The sequence below is a fragment of the Harmonia axyridis genome, chromosome X (assembly GCF_914767665.1).
Source record: "Harmonia axyridis chromosome X, icHarAxyr1.1, whole genome shotgun sequence".
Taxonomy (NCBI): Eukaryota; Metazoa; Arthropoda; class Insecta; order Coleoptera; family Coccinellidae; genus Harmonia; species Harmonia axyridis.
The window spans coordinates 11,239,353-11,253,776 of NC_059508.1; the positions used below are offsets into that span (position 1 = coordinate 11,239,353).

Sequence of the window (14,424 nt, forward strand, 5' to 3'; positions counted from 1 at the left end):
CGGTTAGATTTAGTCGACTGATATTACCTATTTTATTAGCGTAATTATTGCACTGATATAATGCACCTCCAAATTGGCTCGTGATTTACATAATAACTATGCTAATTTGAGACCAAGTTTCTGAGTTTTATCATTCCGCTTGAACAGGAATACATCAAACCCTTTATAGGTCCTGTAGGGGGTGTGAGCTTTTGCATTTATTTCAACTCCAGGTTTCAGATATCAGCCAATCGCTCTTATAGAAGATAACGGCATAATATGTCCATAAAATTAATTTATCGGTTTTAAGCTTGTTTTTGTACAACCAACTCGAAGATGGTACATATTTATTTGTCGATTCTTGCTAGAAAGTTTTCTAAGAGCTTTCTCAATTTTAATGAGTCAATAATAATATGATCCATATTTTTCAATATCATTCATATTTATTCAAAAATCACATAACACAAAATTGACAATTCAGATCAGTTATAAAAAAAACACGAAAATTGGAACTCACAGCAACATTTTAATGAGGCTCTATTTCATAATAATTATTTATCGATACTTTATTGCAAAGTGACATCAATATTAAATCTACTTTTAAAAGGTCATGATCCTGAATCTGAAAATTTTATGTCAATTTTATGATCCAATTTTGAATTTCCAATTTTGGATGGAAAATTATAAAATCAAACAAAGCCTGGAGGTTTCTCAAAATTAAGTAACTTTTTTTTTCAATTTTTTTTTATTTTGTTATGATTTATAGTGCTTCTATTTCAAAAGTATTGATATTTTCGGTTCTTTTGTACAATCAGTTTAATGAATAAAGGTGTTCTTTGCAAGGTTCCTTTTCATTTCATCATTTTTTTATTGATGTGACACAACACAATAAAACTGCTAAAAATCAAGTAGCTTGATATGATTCAAGTATTTGATGAATAAATGCTTGTGTCAATAAAAAAATTTCCTCAAAAAATACACTCCTGATTCCAAGTTGCAGATTTCTCAGTTTTAATATTATTGAAAAAACATTTTGCTTTCATACGCAATTACAAATGCGACCCTCCCAAAAATCCCATTTTGAATACGTGAACAATGAATGGAGTCAACCAAGCTAATTTACAGATGGAAAAAAAACGGAAATACATACAGTCGAGAACGTGAAAGGTTTTCATAGCAGAAAGGGAATCAACCCTCAATTTTTATTCGAGCATAAAGAAGTCCTTTGATAAATCCGTCATAAATAGTTTTATAGAGTCTACCGCAAAGGAGCAGTTAAAATCTGAAGTGGAATAAAAATACTTCTTGTTCTACCACGGTCGAATGAATACATAATGTAATTCACATTTGTTTTTGTCGCACCCCTCCTTATGCTGGGGTGGGTTTTCGTTCGTATTATCTGACGAAATTGCATTTTAAAAGATGTTACTCCATATGTTTTTGATAAAGGAGAATTCTTTTCTCTCGTATCTTAATAAGGATATATCTACTGTAATATATCTGGTATCTTCATGTCTTGGCAGAAGTGGTATCTATTCGATGATGGATGGTCTACTTTATTGAGGTTACACACAACCAGGAACCCTTGTGTTTCGCATAGAAGTTTCACAAGTAGGACTCCAACTAACTTGACAGTTCAGATAGAAAATATGAATGAACATGAAATCAAGTGGCAAAATTGTTACTTTATTGCTGGAGAATCTGATAGGAGCGCATAAAATGAGGATTAACGGGATACTCTCAACACAATGTTATCATTTTTTCAGAATAATTTTCTTGAATAAACGAAAAAGCATATAAAAATATAAAATATATGCTTGGAAAGTTTCGCTCTAATGAAGAAATGATTGAAAAAGGTATATACATATATACATTTCGTAACGTTATTGGATCTATCGAGTGCAGAAATGTAGAAAGAAGCCCTCGAATGCAAAAGAAAAGAGCTCTCATCTACCAAGATAAGGCTCCCTGTCACAAATTGATCAATACCATAGACAAATTGAAAGAATTGCACTTCTAGTTGCTTGACTAGATCTCCAAATCTGGCCTCCAATGATTTCTGTCTTTTTGCAGACCTCAAAACAATACTCAAGAAAAAGAAATTTGGCTCTAATGAAGAAGGTAGAAGCATCAACTTTGAATATTGCATATTTAAAAGGTGTTTTTCAGAGCTATAGAACTTTAAATTGCAATAAAACAACGATGGATTATTCGATTGACATGAATTTCATTTATCCGCAAGATAATCTTGTGGCATTACATTTTAAATATGATTTTTGGCATATAACCGCCACGACTGGGCTCGGATGTAGTCCAATCTGGACGTCCAATTTTCGATGACTTTTTGCAACATTTGTGGCCGTATATCGGCAATAACACGGCGAATGTTGTCTTCCAAATGGTCAGGGGTTTGTGGCTTATCCGCATAGACCAATGACTTTACATACAGAAAGTAGTCTAGCGGTGTTGAATCACAAGATCTTGGAGGCCAATTCACAGGTCCAAAACGTGAAATTAGGCGGTCACCAAACGTGTTCTTCTATAAATCGATTGTGGCACGAGCTGTGTGACATGTTGCTCCGTCTTGTTGGAACCACAGCTCCTGGACATCATGGTTGTTCAATTCAGGAATGAAAAAGTTAGTAATCATGGCTCTATACCGATCACCTTTGACTGTAACGTTCTGGCCATCATCGTTTTTGAAGCAGTACGAACCAATGATTCCACCAGCCCATTAAGCGCACCAAACAGTCAGTTTTTCTGGATGTAACGGTGTTTCGACATACACTTGAGGATTAGCTTCAGTCCAAATGCGGCAGTTTTGTTTGTTGACGTAGCCATTCAACCAGAAGTGCGCTTCATCGCTAAACAAAATAAAATGGACGTAGTGCGCGATACGTATTCCGCACAGAACCATTATTTTCGAAATGAAATTTCACTATTTGCAAGCGTTGTTCAGGCGTGAGTCTATGCATGATGAATTGCCAAACCAAACTCAGAATAAATCACTTGACAGCTGTTGAATCGGTCGCCATCTCGAACAATAATGCCAACTTAAAGTTATATACCTCGAAAAAAACACCCGTTAGAGTCTGAAATATTGAAATTTCACAAAAAAAAATAATCATGATAACCTATATTGACGATTTTTTAAATTCATTCCTATTGAACAAGAAAAAGAGAGACTTCGTTTTGTTAATTAAGTTCGAGTAAATCATATTGGAGATGATCAGTAAATGCGAAACACCTTAACAGGCAGGCACACTTGAGCAATACAGCACGGCAATAAACAAGAAACTTCATCTGGAGCTCGTTCATCATGTACCCCCTGACGCGATTCAAGATTATAATTCATAATGATTTTTTAATTAAAATCCCGATAAGGCCAAGTGAAAAATGCGCTACAAGATGCAGAACGAGCGATACAGATAGAGCGGCAAGCGAGAAAGGCAGGAGGAAAACTGTGCCTAAGCTGGGACTCGGTTTTCCGGTTCCAAGAGTTCATTAACAATACAGTATACAGTTCGTTAAGATAAAATACCCGCACAAATGCAATTTGCTATTCTTGCCGAACTGAAGAAAAGAGGGGGAGAGTTGTCGATTCGGACTTTCTTTTTTTTTGGACTTTTCCCATTTCCCGTCTACATCCATATTCCCGTTGCGATTTTCTCGTTTCCAACCAGTCCTACAATTTCAAGAATTCGAGAATAAGTATCGAATTCTTTTAGGTGGCAATAGACCATTTAATAATTTTTAATTCTCATATTATTAAGTGATGTTTATTAATCACATAGATTATTCTATTTCTATAAATATTTATCAACAAAAATAAATACAATCAAAACAATTAGAGCTCGCCAAAATGTTATGCAACGTGACTACACTTGGAACTAAAAGGTGTTTTTTTAGAGCTATAGAAGTTTAAATTGGAATAAAACAACGATGGATTATTCGATTGACATGAATTTTATTTATCCGCAAGATAATCTTGTGGCATTACATTTTAAATATGATTTTTGGCATATGACCGCCACGGCTGGCTCGGATGTTGTCCAATATGGACGTCCAATTTTTGATGACTTTTTCCAACATTTGTGGCCGTATATCGGCAATAACACGGCGAATGTTGTCTTCCAAATGGTCAAGGATTTGTGGCTCATCCGCATAGACCAATGACTTTACATAGTCCCACAGAAAGTAGTCTAGCGGTGTTAAATCATAATATCTTGGAGGACAATTCACAGGTCCAAAACGTGAAATTAGGCGGTCACCAAACGTGTCTTTCAATAAATCGATTGTGGCACGAGCTGTGTGACATGTTGCGCCGTCTTGTTGGAACTACAGCTCCTGGACATCATGGTTGTTCAATTCAGGAATGAAAAAGTTAGTAATCATGGCTCTATACCGATCACCATTGACTGTAACGTTCTGGCCATCATCGTTTTTGAAGAAGTACGGGGACCAATGATTCCACCAGCCCATCAAGCGCACCAAACAGTCAGTTTTTCTGGATGTAACGGTGTTTCGACATACACTTGAGGATTAGCTTCACTCCAAATGCGGCAGTTTTGTTTGTTGACGTAGCCATTCAACCAGAAGTGCGCTTCATCGCTAAACAAAATAAAATGGACGTAGTGCGCGATACGTATTCCGCACAGAACCATTTGTGTACAGTTGGTTGTCATTCAATCATGGAAAAATACATTTCAACGACGTTCAGAATTTTTTTTATCAAAATCAGTGCTCATTTGAAAAAACTGAGAGGAATTTAAGAATTCACGGATGATATTACTTGGTTATTTGACTCGCACTTAATTGTATTGTAGACAAACTGAATATCTTCCAATAATTCTACTTAAATTTCTCTCATTATTCGCAAATGAACACTGACTTTGATGAGGCATTTTAACAATTTCTACACGTTGTTGCAGCTTGATTAGATGGCATAACCTTCTGAACACAATTGACATGTATTTCTCCCAAATCTAATTGGCAATCAAGTTAATAATGATCTGGATTGCCGATTGGATATTGATTGATTAATTGCATTACCTAATTACGTATTCTATGACAAAGTGTGTACCTATATCGTTCTACATATATAGTGTAATGTATAGAGACTGAATCGAGAGATCTTTTTTCTTCCAAATAGCGATTAGACTGGTCTAAAACTAGCCATCAACTTGACTCAAAATTCAAAATTTTTTAGTTGAAAGAATAGGGTCCAGTTGCTACGAAATCTTTTAATGATGAAACTGAAATATTTGGCTCGTTTCAGAGTGGCTTCCTGTAATATAAAACGAGAAGTTTTATTCAGGAAATCGTAATTTCAACACGTGAAAATTGAGAAGTCTCCCCAATCAGATAAGTGATCCCAAGATACGAGAACTTCTAGGTAAATTTGAATGAATGAAGGAAAAAAGGGCGGGTATACCCTTATTTGAATTTTTAGACGATTACCGTACATTATAGACTTGTTTATGACAGCAGAGGAAACCTGTTTATACATTCGTCAAGATTACATGAGATGATTTAATATGAAACTTGGTAGCAAGACCGTCGTTGGCTCAGATAACAATATAACACATAAAGCCGATCCTGTGACATTTTCGAGTTCCTTATCTTGGTGATATCTTGAAGGGAGAGAAAGGAGACCCACTTCGGATGGCATATTTTTGCGAGTTATATACGATGCATCCCAAGGGTGGTGTTAGAGGGAAAACAAATTCATTATAAGTGCAAGGCATTAATATCAGACTTTTGTTAATTCATTTTTATTATCATCGGAGGGTTGGTAGTGGTAGTTACAGCGTGAATCTCCGCTGAGAAATATATTATTCCAGCAGTGTCTTCGTTCTTATTGTAGCAGATAATCGTAAACAGTCTCACACCTATTTATTTTCCACGAAATATATTGAGTTACAAGAGGAGAAATTATATGCAGATTTTGTGGCCAAGTACTTTTTTGAAAAGTGGAATTTAGATGCCCAAAGTAACTAATCTTGTAGTTGAAACTTCCTAAAACAATCTTCGAGAGCTTTGATTTGAATTAAGCACCGACAATTTATAGATTTCTGTATTATGAAACAAATTTTCTTGAAAGCTGGCGTTAGTGATTCACGGCTTGGCTTGATTTTCAAGCTACTTAGCTTGAGCTTGAAGTCAAATCAAAAAGTAGTTTCTCAATGTCAAGCCAAGCATTTATTCATCAAATACTTGAATCATATCAAGCTACTTGATTTTTAGCACTTTTATTGTTTAGTGTCACATCAATAAAAAAATGTTGAAATGAGAAGGAACCTTGCAAAAAACACTTTTATTTATTAAACTAATTGTATAAAAGAACCGAAAATATCGATATGTGCCGAAAATGAATACATACTATTTGTTTTTGCCATAAAGAAATTCAAAATTAGTCCATTATCCTGAAGATATTCTGTTGTTTGAAGGTTATCAGATCAGAAATTTCAAATGGGAAAGATGAGTCATTAAAATAAGACAATATATTACAAAAAAAACACCCATTAAAAGAATATATATATATTTTTTTATGTAATTTGCAAGGACGCTGTTCAGGGTGCGAAACTCAATTCTTCCGACGATCTTTCTTAACGTGACAAGAATTCTTGTGATGGACATTCCTCGTCCCCTGGCCATATTATGTTTAGAAAGAAACGCAGCTTCATTTATAAGACGTCATGTAAGTCAATTTATCACTCACGGTCATCTTACGTTTGTGATGCAGATTGCAAATAATTCCCGATAGGAATGTAAGTAAGTGAAGGGTATTTTCGGGGGTGTTCAGGGGTGTGTGCATCAGCTGATGTGGGGTCAGACCAGGTTCGGATCAGCTCTAGGAAATATTCCGCGGGAACAAATTGATAACTAGAAAAGCTGAAGGAACATGAAGAATTGGAACTTCATGTTTTAAAAGTGATCACATGAATTCATTTATAATAATAACAAATACCTTCATTAATCCTTTAACACATGTATAAGATGAGCCAAAGAGAGTAAAAGGAAAGAAAAAATCAACATAAATACAAATAAGTTTTCATAATCTATATCTTAACTAATAGTATAAAACCTTTTTTTGGGAGATTCCCATTTTTCTAACTTCTTCAACTTTATCACACTCAACAGTTTGATAAAAAGAGGTAAATGGTTGAATAAAATAATTGTCTGGTATCAGAGAACATTCAAATTGAGTAGTTACATTATCAGGAATACACAAAGTAGCAACATTTTTGGTAAAATAATGATAGAAACCTGATGATTTGGTCATTATTTCTTCAGCTTCCTTCACATAAATTAAATATTCATATATAAACAAATTAGGAAGAGTAAGAACTAAGAAACTCATATCCCTTAAGGAAAGGGATTGCATGAATCACGTGAATTCAAGTTGAAAATCAAACTTCAGATCCTATTTTGAGCTACAATCAATCTACTCAATCTACCCAACTCATTTGAATAACCTCATAACATCACAATATAATCAAGAAAGCAATAAACCAATCTGCAATAAGAACTTTGGATGGACTGAATATATGACGAGTCTTCAATGAGAACTACCTAACTTTTTACAGACTGATTCGACTTGGGAATCTCAGAGAACAGTGCACTCCTAAATATTTTTAACTAGCTCACCCAAAAATCCCAATACCAAGCAATCCCAATAAAAATACGAACACGAAATTCGTTCTTACGATATTTAAAATCAAAGCATTGGAGTGACTCCTAACCACAAGTTTGCAAATAATTTCATTACATATTGCTGCCAATTCAATAGGACTCTATAGACAGAATGATAACAACAGAAATAAAACGGTCCAAGAACAGAGCACTGCGGTACCCCTGAATTAATTTTACATGTAAGTGACGAAGCTGTACCCTCTCTAACAGACATATGACGAGTTGCAATGAAGCTCCATTTATACTATTACGGCTCTGATATCGTTCGAAGGTATAGTTGACCCTCGATTCAGCCTGGGGCCTGAAAGAGCCTCTGGGGAACGGACATTCAATACTATGCCTCGATCCGGGAAACCTAATCAGGCACTATTGAAAGTGCGAACTTAGATATATGGAATTAATATATGACGTTTCCCGTGGTTCTTTCAATAAGATACATTCTGGATACCATCGATTGAATTGCTCGGTATAATTATTGGAAAGTTTCGTTTACGCCTTGGGCAATATTCCAGGGATTGATTCACTATTGCCGAGTCACATAGAATACAGAAGCGTCCAAAAGAATTGATTTGAACTGCCTCTCATAACGACCAATTGGAAATATCATTTGGCATATGACAGTTAGTAAATAGGAGTGGTAAACAATATACGCAATTTTCTTTAACGAAAAAATATTGAGGACGCCTAAGGATATACTCGACGCATTTGCAACGAACTTCAAGAAACCAACAAACCTTTCAACCAAGGTCCGGTGTTTTGTATATAGTTTATATTTCTGAGGATATGATCATAGCAGCGTCTAAAAAGGTGAAAAATAAATTTACCATTGGTACTCATGTCGAACTTTTCGTTCAGTATTCTATGTTACCTTATGATATGCTTCGGCACTGCATCAAATCTCTCTATATTCACACAATATGTCTCGAAATCGCTAGACTCAAGAAATCCAGTGGATGCATATAGTATACACTGACTTCAGCAAGGCTTTCGATCGTGCCTCTCATAAACAACTACTCAGAAAGCTATCAGGTCTATAGGTCCTTTCTAACTACTGGGGAACAGTACGTTGAATATAAAAGTTTGAATTATTTTCGTTCGAGGTGACCGCAGGCGTTCCTCAGGGATCAAATTTGGGACCACTTTTATTGTTTTTCGATGATTTCAAGACATTTGGAGACATAGGGAGTCCATCTGAATGCTTTCTTTTGCAAAATGATATCAATAGACCATGTAGATGGTGTGCTGAGAATGAATTTTTTCTAAATGTGAGGAAGTATAAAACGATGACATTCACGAAGAAATTGACAACAATTACGTTTGATTATCAGCTTGAATATTGAAATTCTTTTCGATCTTTTATTATTTTATGCATTTGTTATGGGTCTAGGCCTGTTGGGTGTATTTTGAATAAATGAATAAATAAGTGTGGTATAAAATAGATTTTTCAATCATTCTCGAAATAGAAAGAAACAAACGATTATCTCGAAGTTTTTCAGCTGGAATTTTTTTTCGATTGTATCGAATCAACCCTTCGCTCTACCAAACGAATTCCATGCTGTAGAAATCGAAAGCGAGGGGTAACATTCTGTGAAATGAGCTCATACATGCCACAATTGACTTTCTCCTTCTGTTCTAACCCTCCGATCCAACGACAACGTTTGATTGATGGTTTTATTTCACGTGGAAAAACTAATATACTGGATTTAACTCACGTTTGAAATGATTGGGTTGTGAATGACCCATGATGAATCCCCAATATCCAGTTGGTTGGATGGACAATTGCTGATTGCTATGAGGAAATGGATCTGATTCGATTGTGGAGCTACAAAAATCACCAGATAATAAATGGAGTTCAATATTTTACCTAGTTCGATTGGAATCAAAAAGGGAAACACATTCTGGGTACATGGTTTTTCGCAGCAAAATTATGTATGGAACAATGCCATCTATCAAATAATGGATCTTTTAGTGAAATTTTCATATGTTGGCATCAAGTTGGGACCACAGCTAGTAGTAAATTGTGGTTAATAATCAAAATTTTGATTGGACCGGTTTGATTATATTGGGAGTGTCAAAATAATTATGTCGGAGTTTGAGAATTCTCTAGTGTATTTGAAAGTCCAATCCAATTTCCGTTTCCATTCAAATCAGCAGTTCTATGAGACAGAAATTAGGTGGAACTGCTTCAAATTCAGCCCTGGCTCTCGTCATTAGCGACATAAGGAAGTCCTGTGCCAAACCAAGACTGTAGGCTGGAACCCTTTGTCTTTCAACCCCTTCCTTACAGGAAATTGCAAAGAGACATTATCATATGTATTAAGACACTTGCTTCGCCGGATTGAGCTCAACCCTTATTTCGATATTAAATTATTTGCAATCCACTGATACTGTCTTAAACAACTCCTTCGGAATTACTATTAAATATACCATCTAGCTTTCTTGTTAAGACTAGTACGTTGACTGAATAACAAGTGAGGATGAAAGATAAATGCGTAGCTTAGACAATGACACTGATTCTGTGGGCCTAATAAAATTATTTGGACCTTCCTATTTCTCTACACTCTACAGCAACTTCACGATTTGGGGTGCGCTGTAGAAAACTCTGATATTTCGATTCCCGAATGTTTCAATTTGTTCCCAGTGGATCCTTCAACTGAATTCACTAATAATAATCATTTGTTATATAGTCCTTGCTTTATATTTTTCACTTTTCATCCAATCTTAACACTCTATCCAACTACAATAGTAAGACCTCTTATCACAAGTCGATTGCGCTTTAGTATTGTAATCACTGATAGAGCCATAGATTCAAGTCTCAGCGATGTCCTCATTTATTGAAAAAAACACCATAAGTTATTATTGGTAATTCGAAAATAAAACACTAAACATTAATTAAAAAATTCTTCTACTGATTCGTATTTGAAATAATATCGGAATCAATACCCAGAAACAATTTACTTTCAATCATACATTCAATTGGATTTTTTCATGTTTCTTGTCACTGAGAATATGATATTTCTCAAAACAGTGAATTCATCAGGTTACCTATCTCATTGTTCAGACATTGTATTTTCAACGGTAGAAGCCGGTGTATCTGGTTATTAATGATCCAAAATTTTTAATCAAGTAGACTATGGAGGTAGTCATTTCTACCACGAAATTTATTTTCATGGGGGACCTATAATTATCAAGAGTCTGAGCATTTATTAGAGTGCAGCAGATGTACCATAGGTCATGGGCCTCAAAATCGATACCAACGGCAAAAAGTGTGTTGTTTAAAACAATTCCAATATTCTCTAGTTTTCGTTTTATTCCTTTGAATAATACACGTTTGGAATCATTTGGAAAAATAATATTTTGGAATTTTTAATAACGGGTGTTTTTTTTTCGAGGTATATAACTTTAAGTTGGCATTACTGTTCAAGTAGCCGACCGATTTAACAGCTGTCAAGTGATTTATTCTCAGTTTGGTTTGGCAATTCATCATGAACAGACTCACGCCTGAACAACGTTTGCAAGTAGTTCAATTTTTTTTCGAAAATAATGGTTCTGTGCGGAGTACGTATCGCGCACTACGTCCATTTTATTTCGTTTAGCGATGAAGCGCACTTCTGGTTGAATGGCTACGTCAACAAACAAAACTGCCGCATTTGGAGTGAAGCTAATCCTCAAGTATATGTCGAAACACAGTTACATCCAGAAAAACTGACTGTTTGGTGCGCTTTATGGGCTGGTGGAATCATTGGTCCGTACTTCTTCAAAAACGATAATGGCCAGAACGTTACAGTCAATGGTGATCGGTATAGAGCCATGATTACTAACTTTTTCATTCCTGAATTGAACAACCATGATGTCCAGGAGCTGTGGTTCCAACAAGACGGCGCAACATGTCACACAGCTCGTGCCACAATCGATTTTTTGAAAGACACGTTTGGTGACCGCCTAATTTCACGTTTTGGACCTGTGAATTGGCCTCCAAAATCTTGTGATTTAACACCGCTAGACTACTTTCTGTGGGGCTTTGTAAAGTCATTGGTCTATTCGGATAAGCCACAAACCCTTGACCATTTGGAAGACAACATTCGCCGTGTTATTGCCACAAATGTTGGAAAAAGTCATCGAAAATTGGACGTTCAGATTGGACTACATCCGAGCCAAACGTGGCGGTCATATGCCAGAAATCATATTTAAAATGTAATGCCACAAGATTATCTTGCTGATAAAAAAAATTCATGTCAATCGAATAATCCATCGTTGTTTTATTGCAATTTAAAGTTCTATAGCTCTAAGAAAAACACCCTTCACAATAGTTTTGTGCGTGAATTCCTAGCTTGTATTGTTTCGGAGATTCTGAAGATTTTATAGATTTTCCTAATGTCGATATTTATTATATGATTTTTCATATGTATTCTGCGATAGAGGAAATAATAAATCAAAAAGTATAAAATTTCCAATATTTTGTAAGAATTAAAAGTAGTCGTTTTCACACCAAATTTTTTTAAGGTGAAATTCCGATAATTGGGACTTTGGGGAAAGACTCATCGAGCCTAATTCATCCCTTAATTAATTCGTTTAGGGTGGTCCCGGACGATTAGTTCGAAAAAACCAATCGCGTCGAAATGGTAATGATGAAGAAAATAAGAGATTGATCAACTTATGTTTTCGAGAGGGGTCCTTTTATTTTCTTCTCCTTCCTTTCCACCCCAGTTATAGTTTCGTTGACATGCATAATTGGAAAGACAAATGCAATTATAATCGTTTAATGAGATAAGGGAACTCCGAAGCCACTTGAGAAAATTGGAAAGCTTATACAAGATGATAACCTTGAGTAAGCTTAATTGAGTTGCTTACATTGCTACTTATAGCTTTTTAATGACTTTTTTTATCCCAATACGGTTTCTGAGATTGCTAGATTATACCGCTATTTAGTTTCTTACGCCGAAAGGTAATCACTATATCCCCATTTTTGTGGACAAGTAGGAACATTCTGTTAAATTATTCATGTGAGCATTTAGCGATTATAATACAAAAATAATGGTATAGGTACTTTATATTTCGTAGTTAGGGAAGGTTGAATATAAGTCCAATTGATTGGTAATTTATAAAAGAACTTCCCTCGAAATTCTGCAATTTTCCTTGAATAATAATCGAAAACAAACCTTTCGATTGCTCTCCCTATGTTTCTTGCCAATATCGGCAAAACGAACTTCACATCGATAAATACAGAGGGAAGTCTTGCTGATTGATTATCTTAGACGATTGATCAGATCGAAAATAACAGTCTGTATCGTCCTCTGCTATGATTAGGCCTTGTTCAGACCAGGGATAGATCTAATGAACTTTATGATTGCTCTCTATTTACCTACTTACATGCGTTGACACAGGGTTCGAAGACATGGGCAATCAACTTGCCATATATCGAGGGTGATTCCACCCCCATATGGTTTACTTTGACCAGTTTTCCCCTAATATATGTGAGGAGCGATGGAATATTTGATTGAGGTTTCGAATTTCTGGGAATTCATTTCTAACATGAATTGTTGATGTCGATTTTGGCAGCGCCCATTGACTTTATTTTTATATTTTAGTGTTTATCGATAACCAAAATTTGTCCTAGTTATTGAATGTTGAATCTCCAATAAATTTCGAAATATATAACATACTGATTGAAATTTACAATAATGAAGAATTTGATTTTTATGGTACATTTTGTAATTAACTAAGATTGATGACCACAAATCACAACAAGGATATTTTAATTTCATTCTAACTTTTCCACAGATCATGGAAAGGTGACTTCTTTACGGGATCTGGCAAGTACGTATTCATTAAATTTTTCTTTTTAAATATTCGCTTATTTGTTGTGTCGTTGAAAGTTGAAAGCACAAAAATAGCGTGACTAGTTGTTAAAACATGTTAACCAGCAGTCGACTTGTTTTTACTTCAATCAACCATATGCTTCTTATATACACTGTGTCCGTAAAGTATGGAACAAATTCATTTTTAGCTAAACAGACCATTTTAAGGAATAATCCTGCAACACGTCGATTTTTTATTTTAATTTACCGTATTTCAAAATAATAATCTAATATACAGGGTGAATTACTTTCGAGTAATGACGTCATCGTCATTTTTTTCAAAAGGAACACCCCCATTTTGTCTCAATTTTCCGATTACTCTAGCTGAGCTGATTCCAAAAATGTATCACATGTTGATTCCAATTGGTACAGGGTGGACAGAAATACAATAGTTTTGTGTGTGCTCATAAATCATTCTTTATTAGTTAAATTAACAATATTATCAAAAATACTTATTGTCTAGCGGCAATTGGTTTGAATGTAACACCCTTTAGTTTGTTAGTTTTTAGATTAATAAAAATGTATAAAATAAGAAATAATTTCTTTCATATTCTGTCTGCTAGACCACAAGTACCAAACATGTTTGGAAAAAGCTCATTTTTATTAATCTAAAAATGCAACAAACTACAGAGTGTAACATTCAAACCAATTGCCGCTAGACAATAAGTATCTTTGATAATATTGTTAATTTAACTAATAAAGGATGTTGCGCGTCACTTTATGAACACTCACAATACTATTGTATTTTTGTCCACCCTGGAACAATTGGAATCAACATGTGATACATTTTTGGAATCAGCTCAGCTAGAGTAATCGCATAATTGAGACAAAATGGGGGTGTTCCTTTTAAAAAAAATTACGGTGACGTCATTACTCGAAAGTAATTCACCCT

At 35.0% G+C, this 14,424-nt stretch overlaps 1 protein-coding gene across 6 annotated transcripts in view; it reads left to right on the top strand.

The window, feature by feature from the left end:
- LOC123685682 (protein trachealess) overlaps nt 1-14,424 on the top strand; it is a 186,009-nt gene that overhangs the window by 138,225 nt on the left and 33,360 nt on the right. For 4 of the 6 annotated variants that reach the window (XM_045625487.1, XM_045625486.1, XM_045625482.1 and 1 more), the window contains one exon: nt 13,456-13,491. The exons of the other annotated variants lie outside the window; for them this stretch is intronic. Coding sequence is in view for 2 of the 4 variants with exons in the window: in XM_045625482.1 (XP_045481438.1) it covers nt 13,456-13,491 (36 nt within the window). In the remaining 2 variants the exon portion in view is untranslated. The remainder of the gene's footprint in view (nt 1-13,455; nt 13,492-14,424) is intronic. 6 annotated transcript variants of the gene reach the window in all.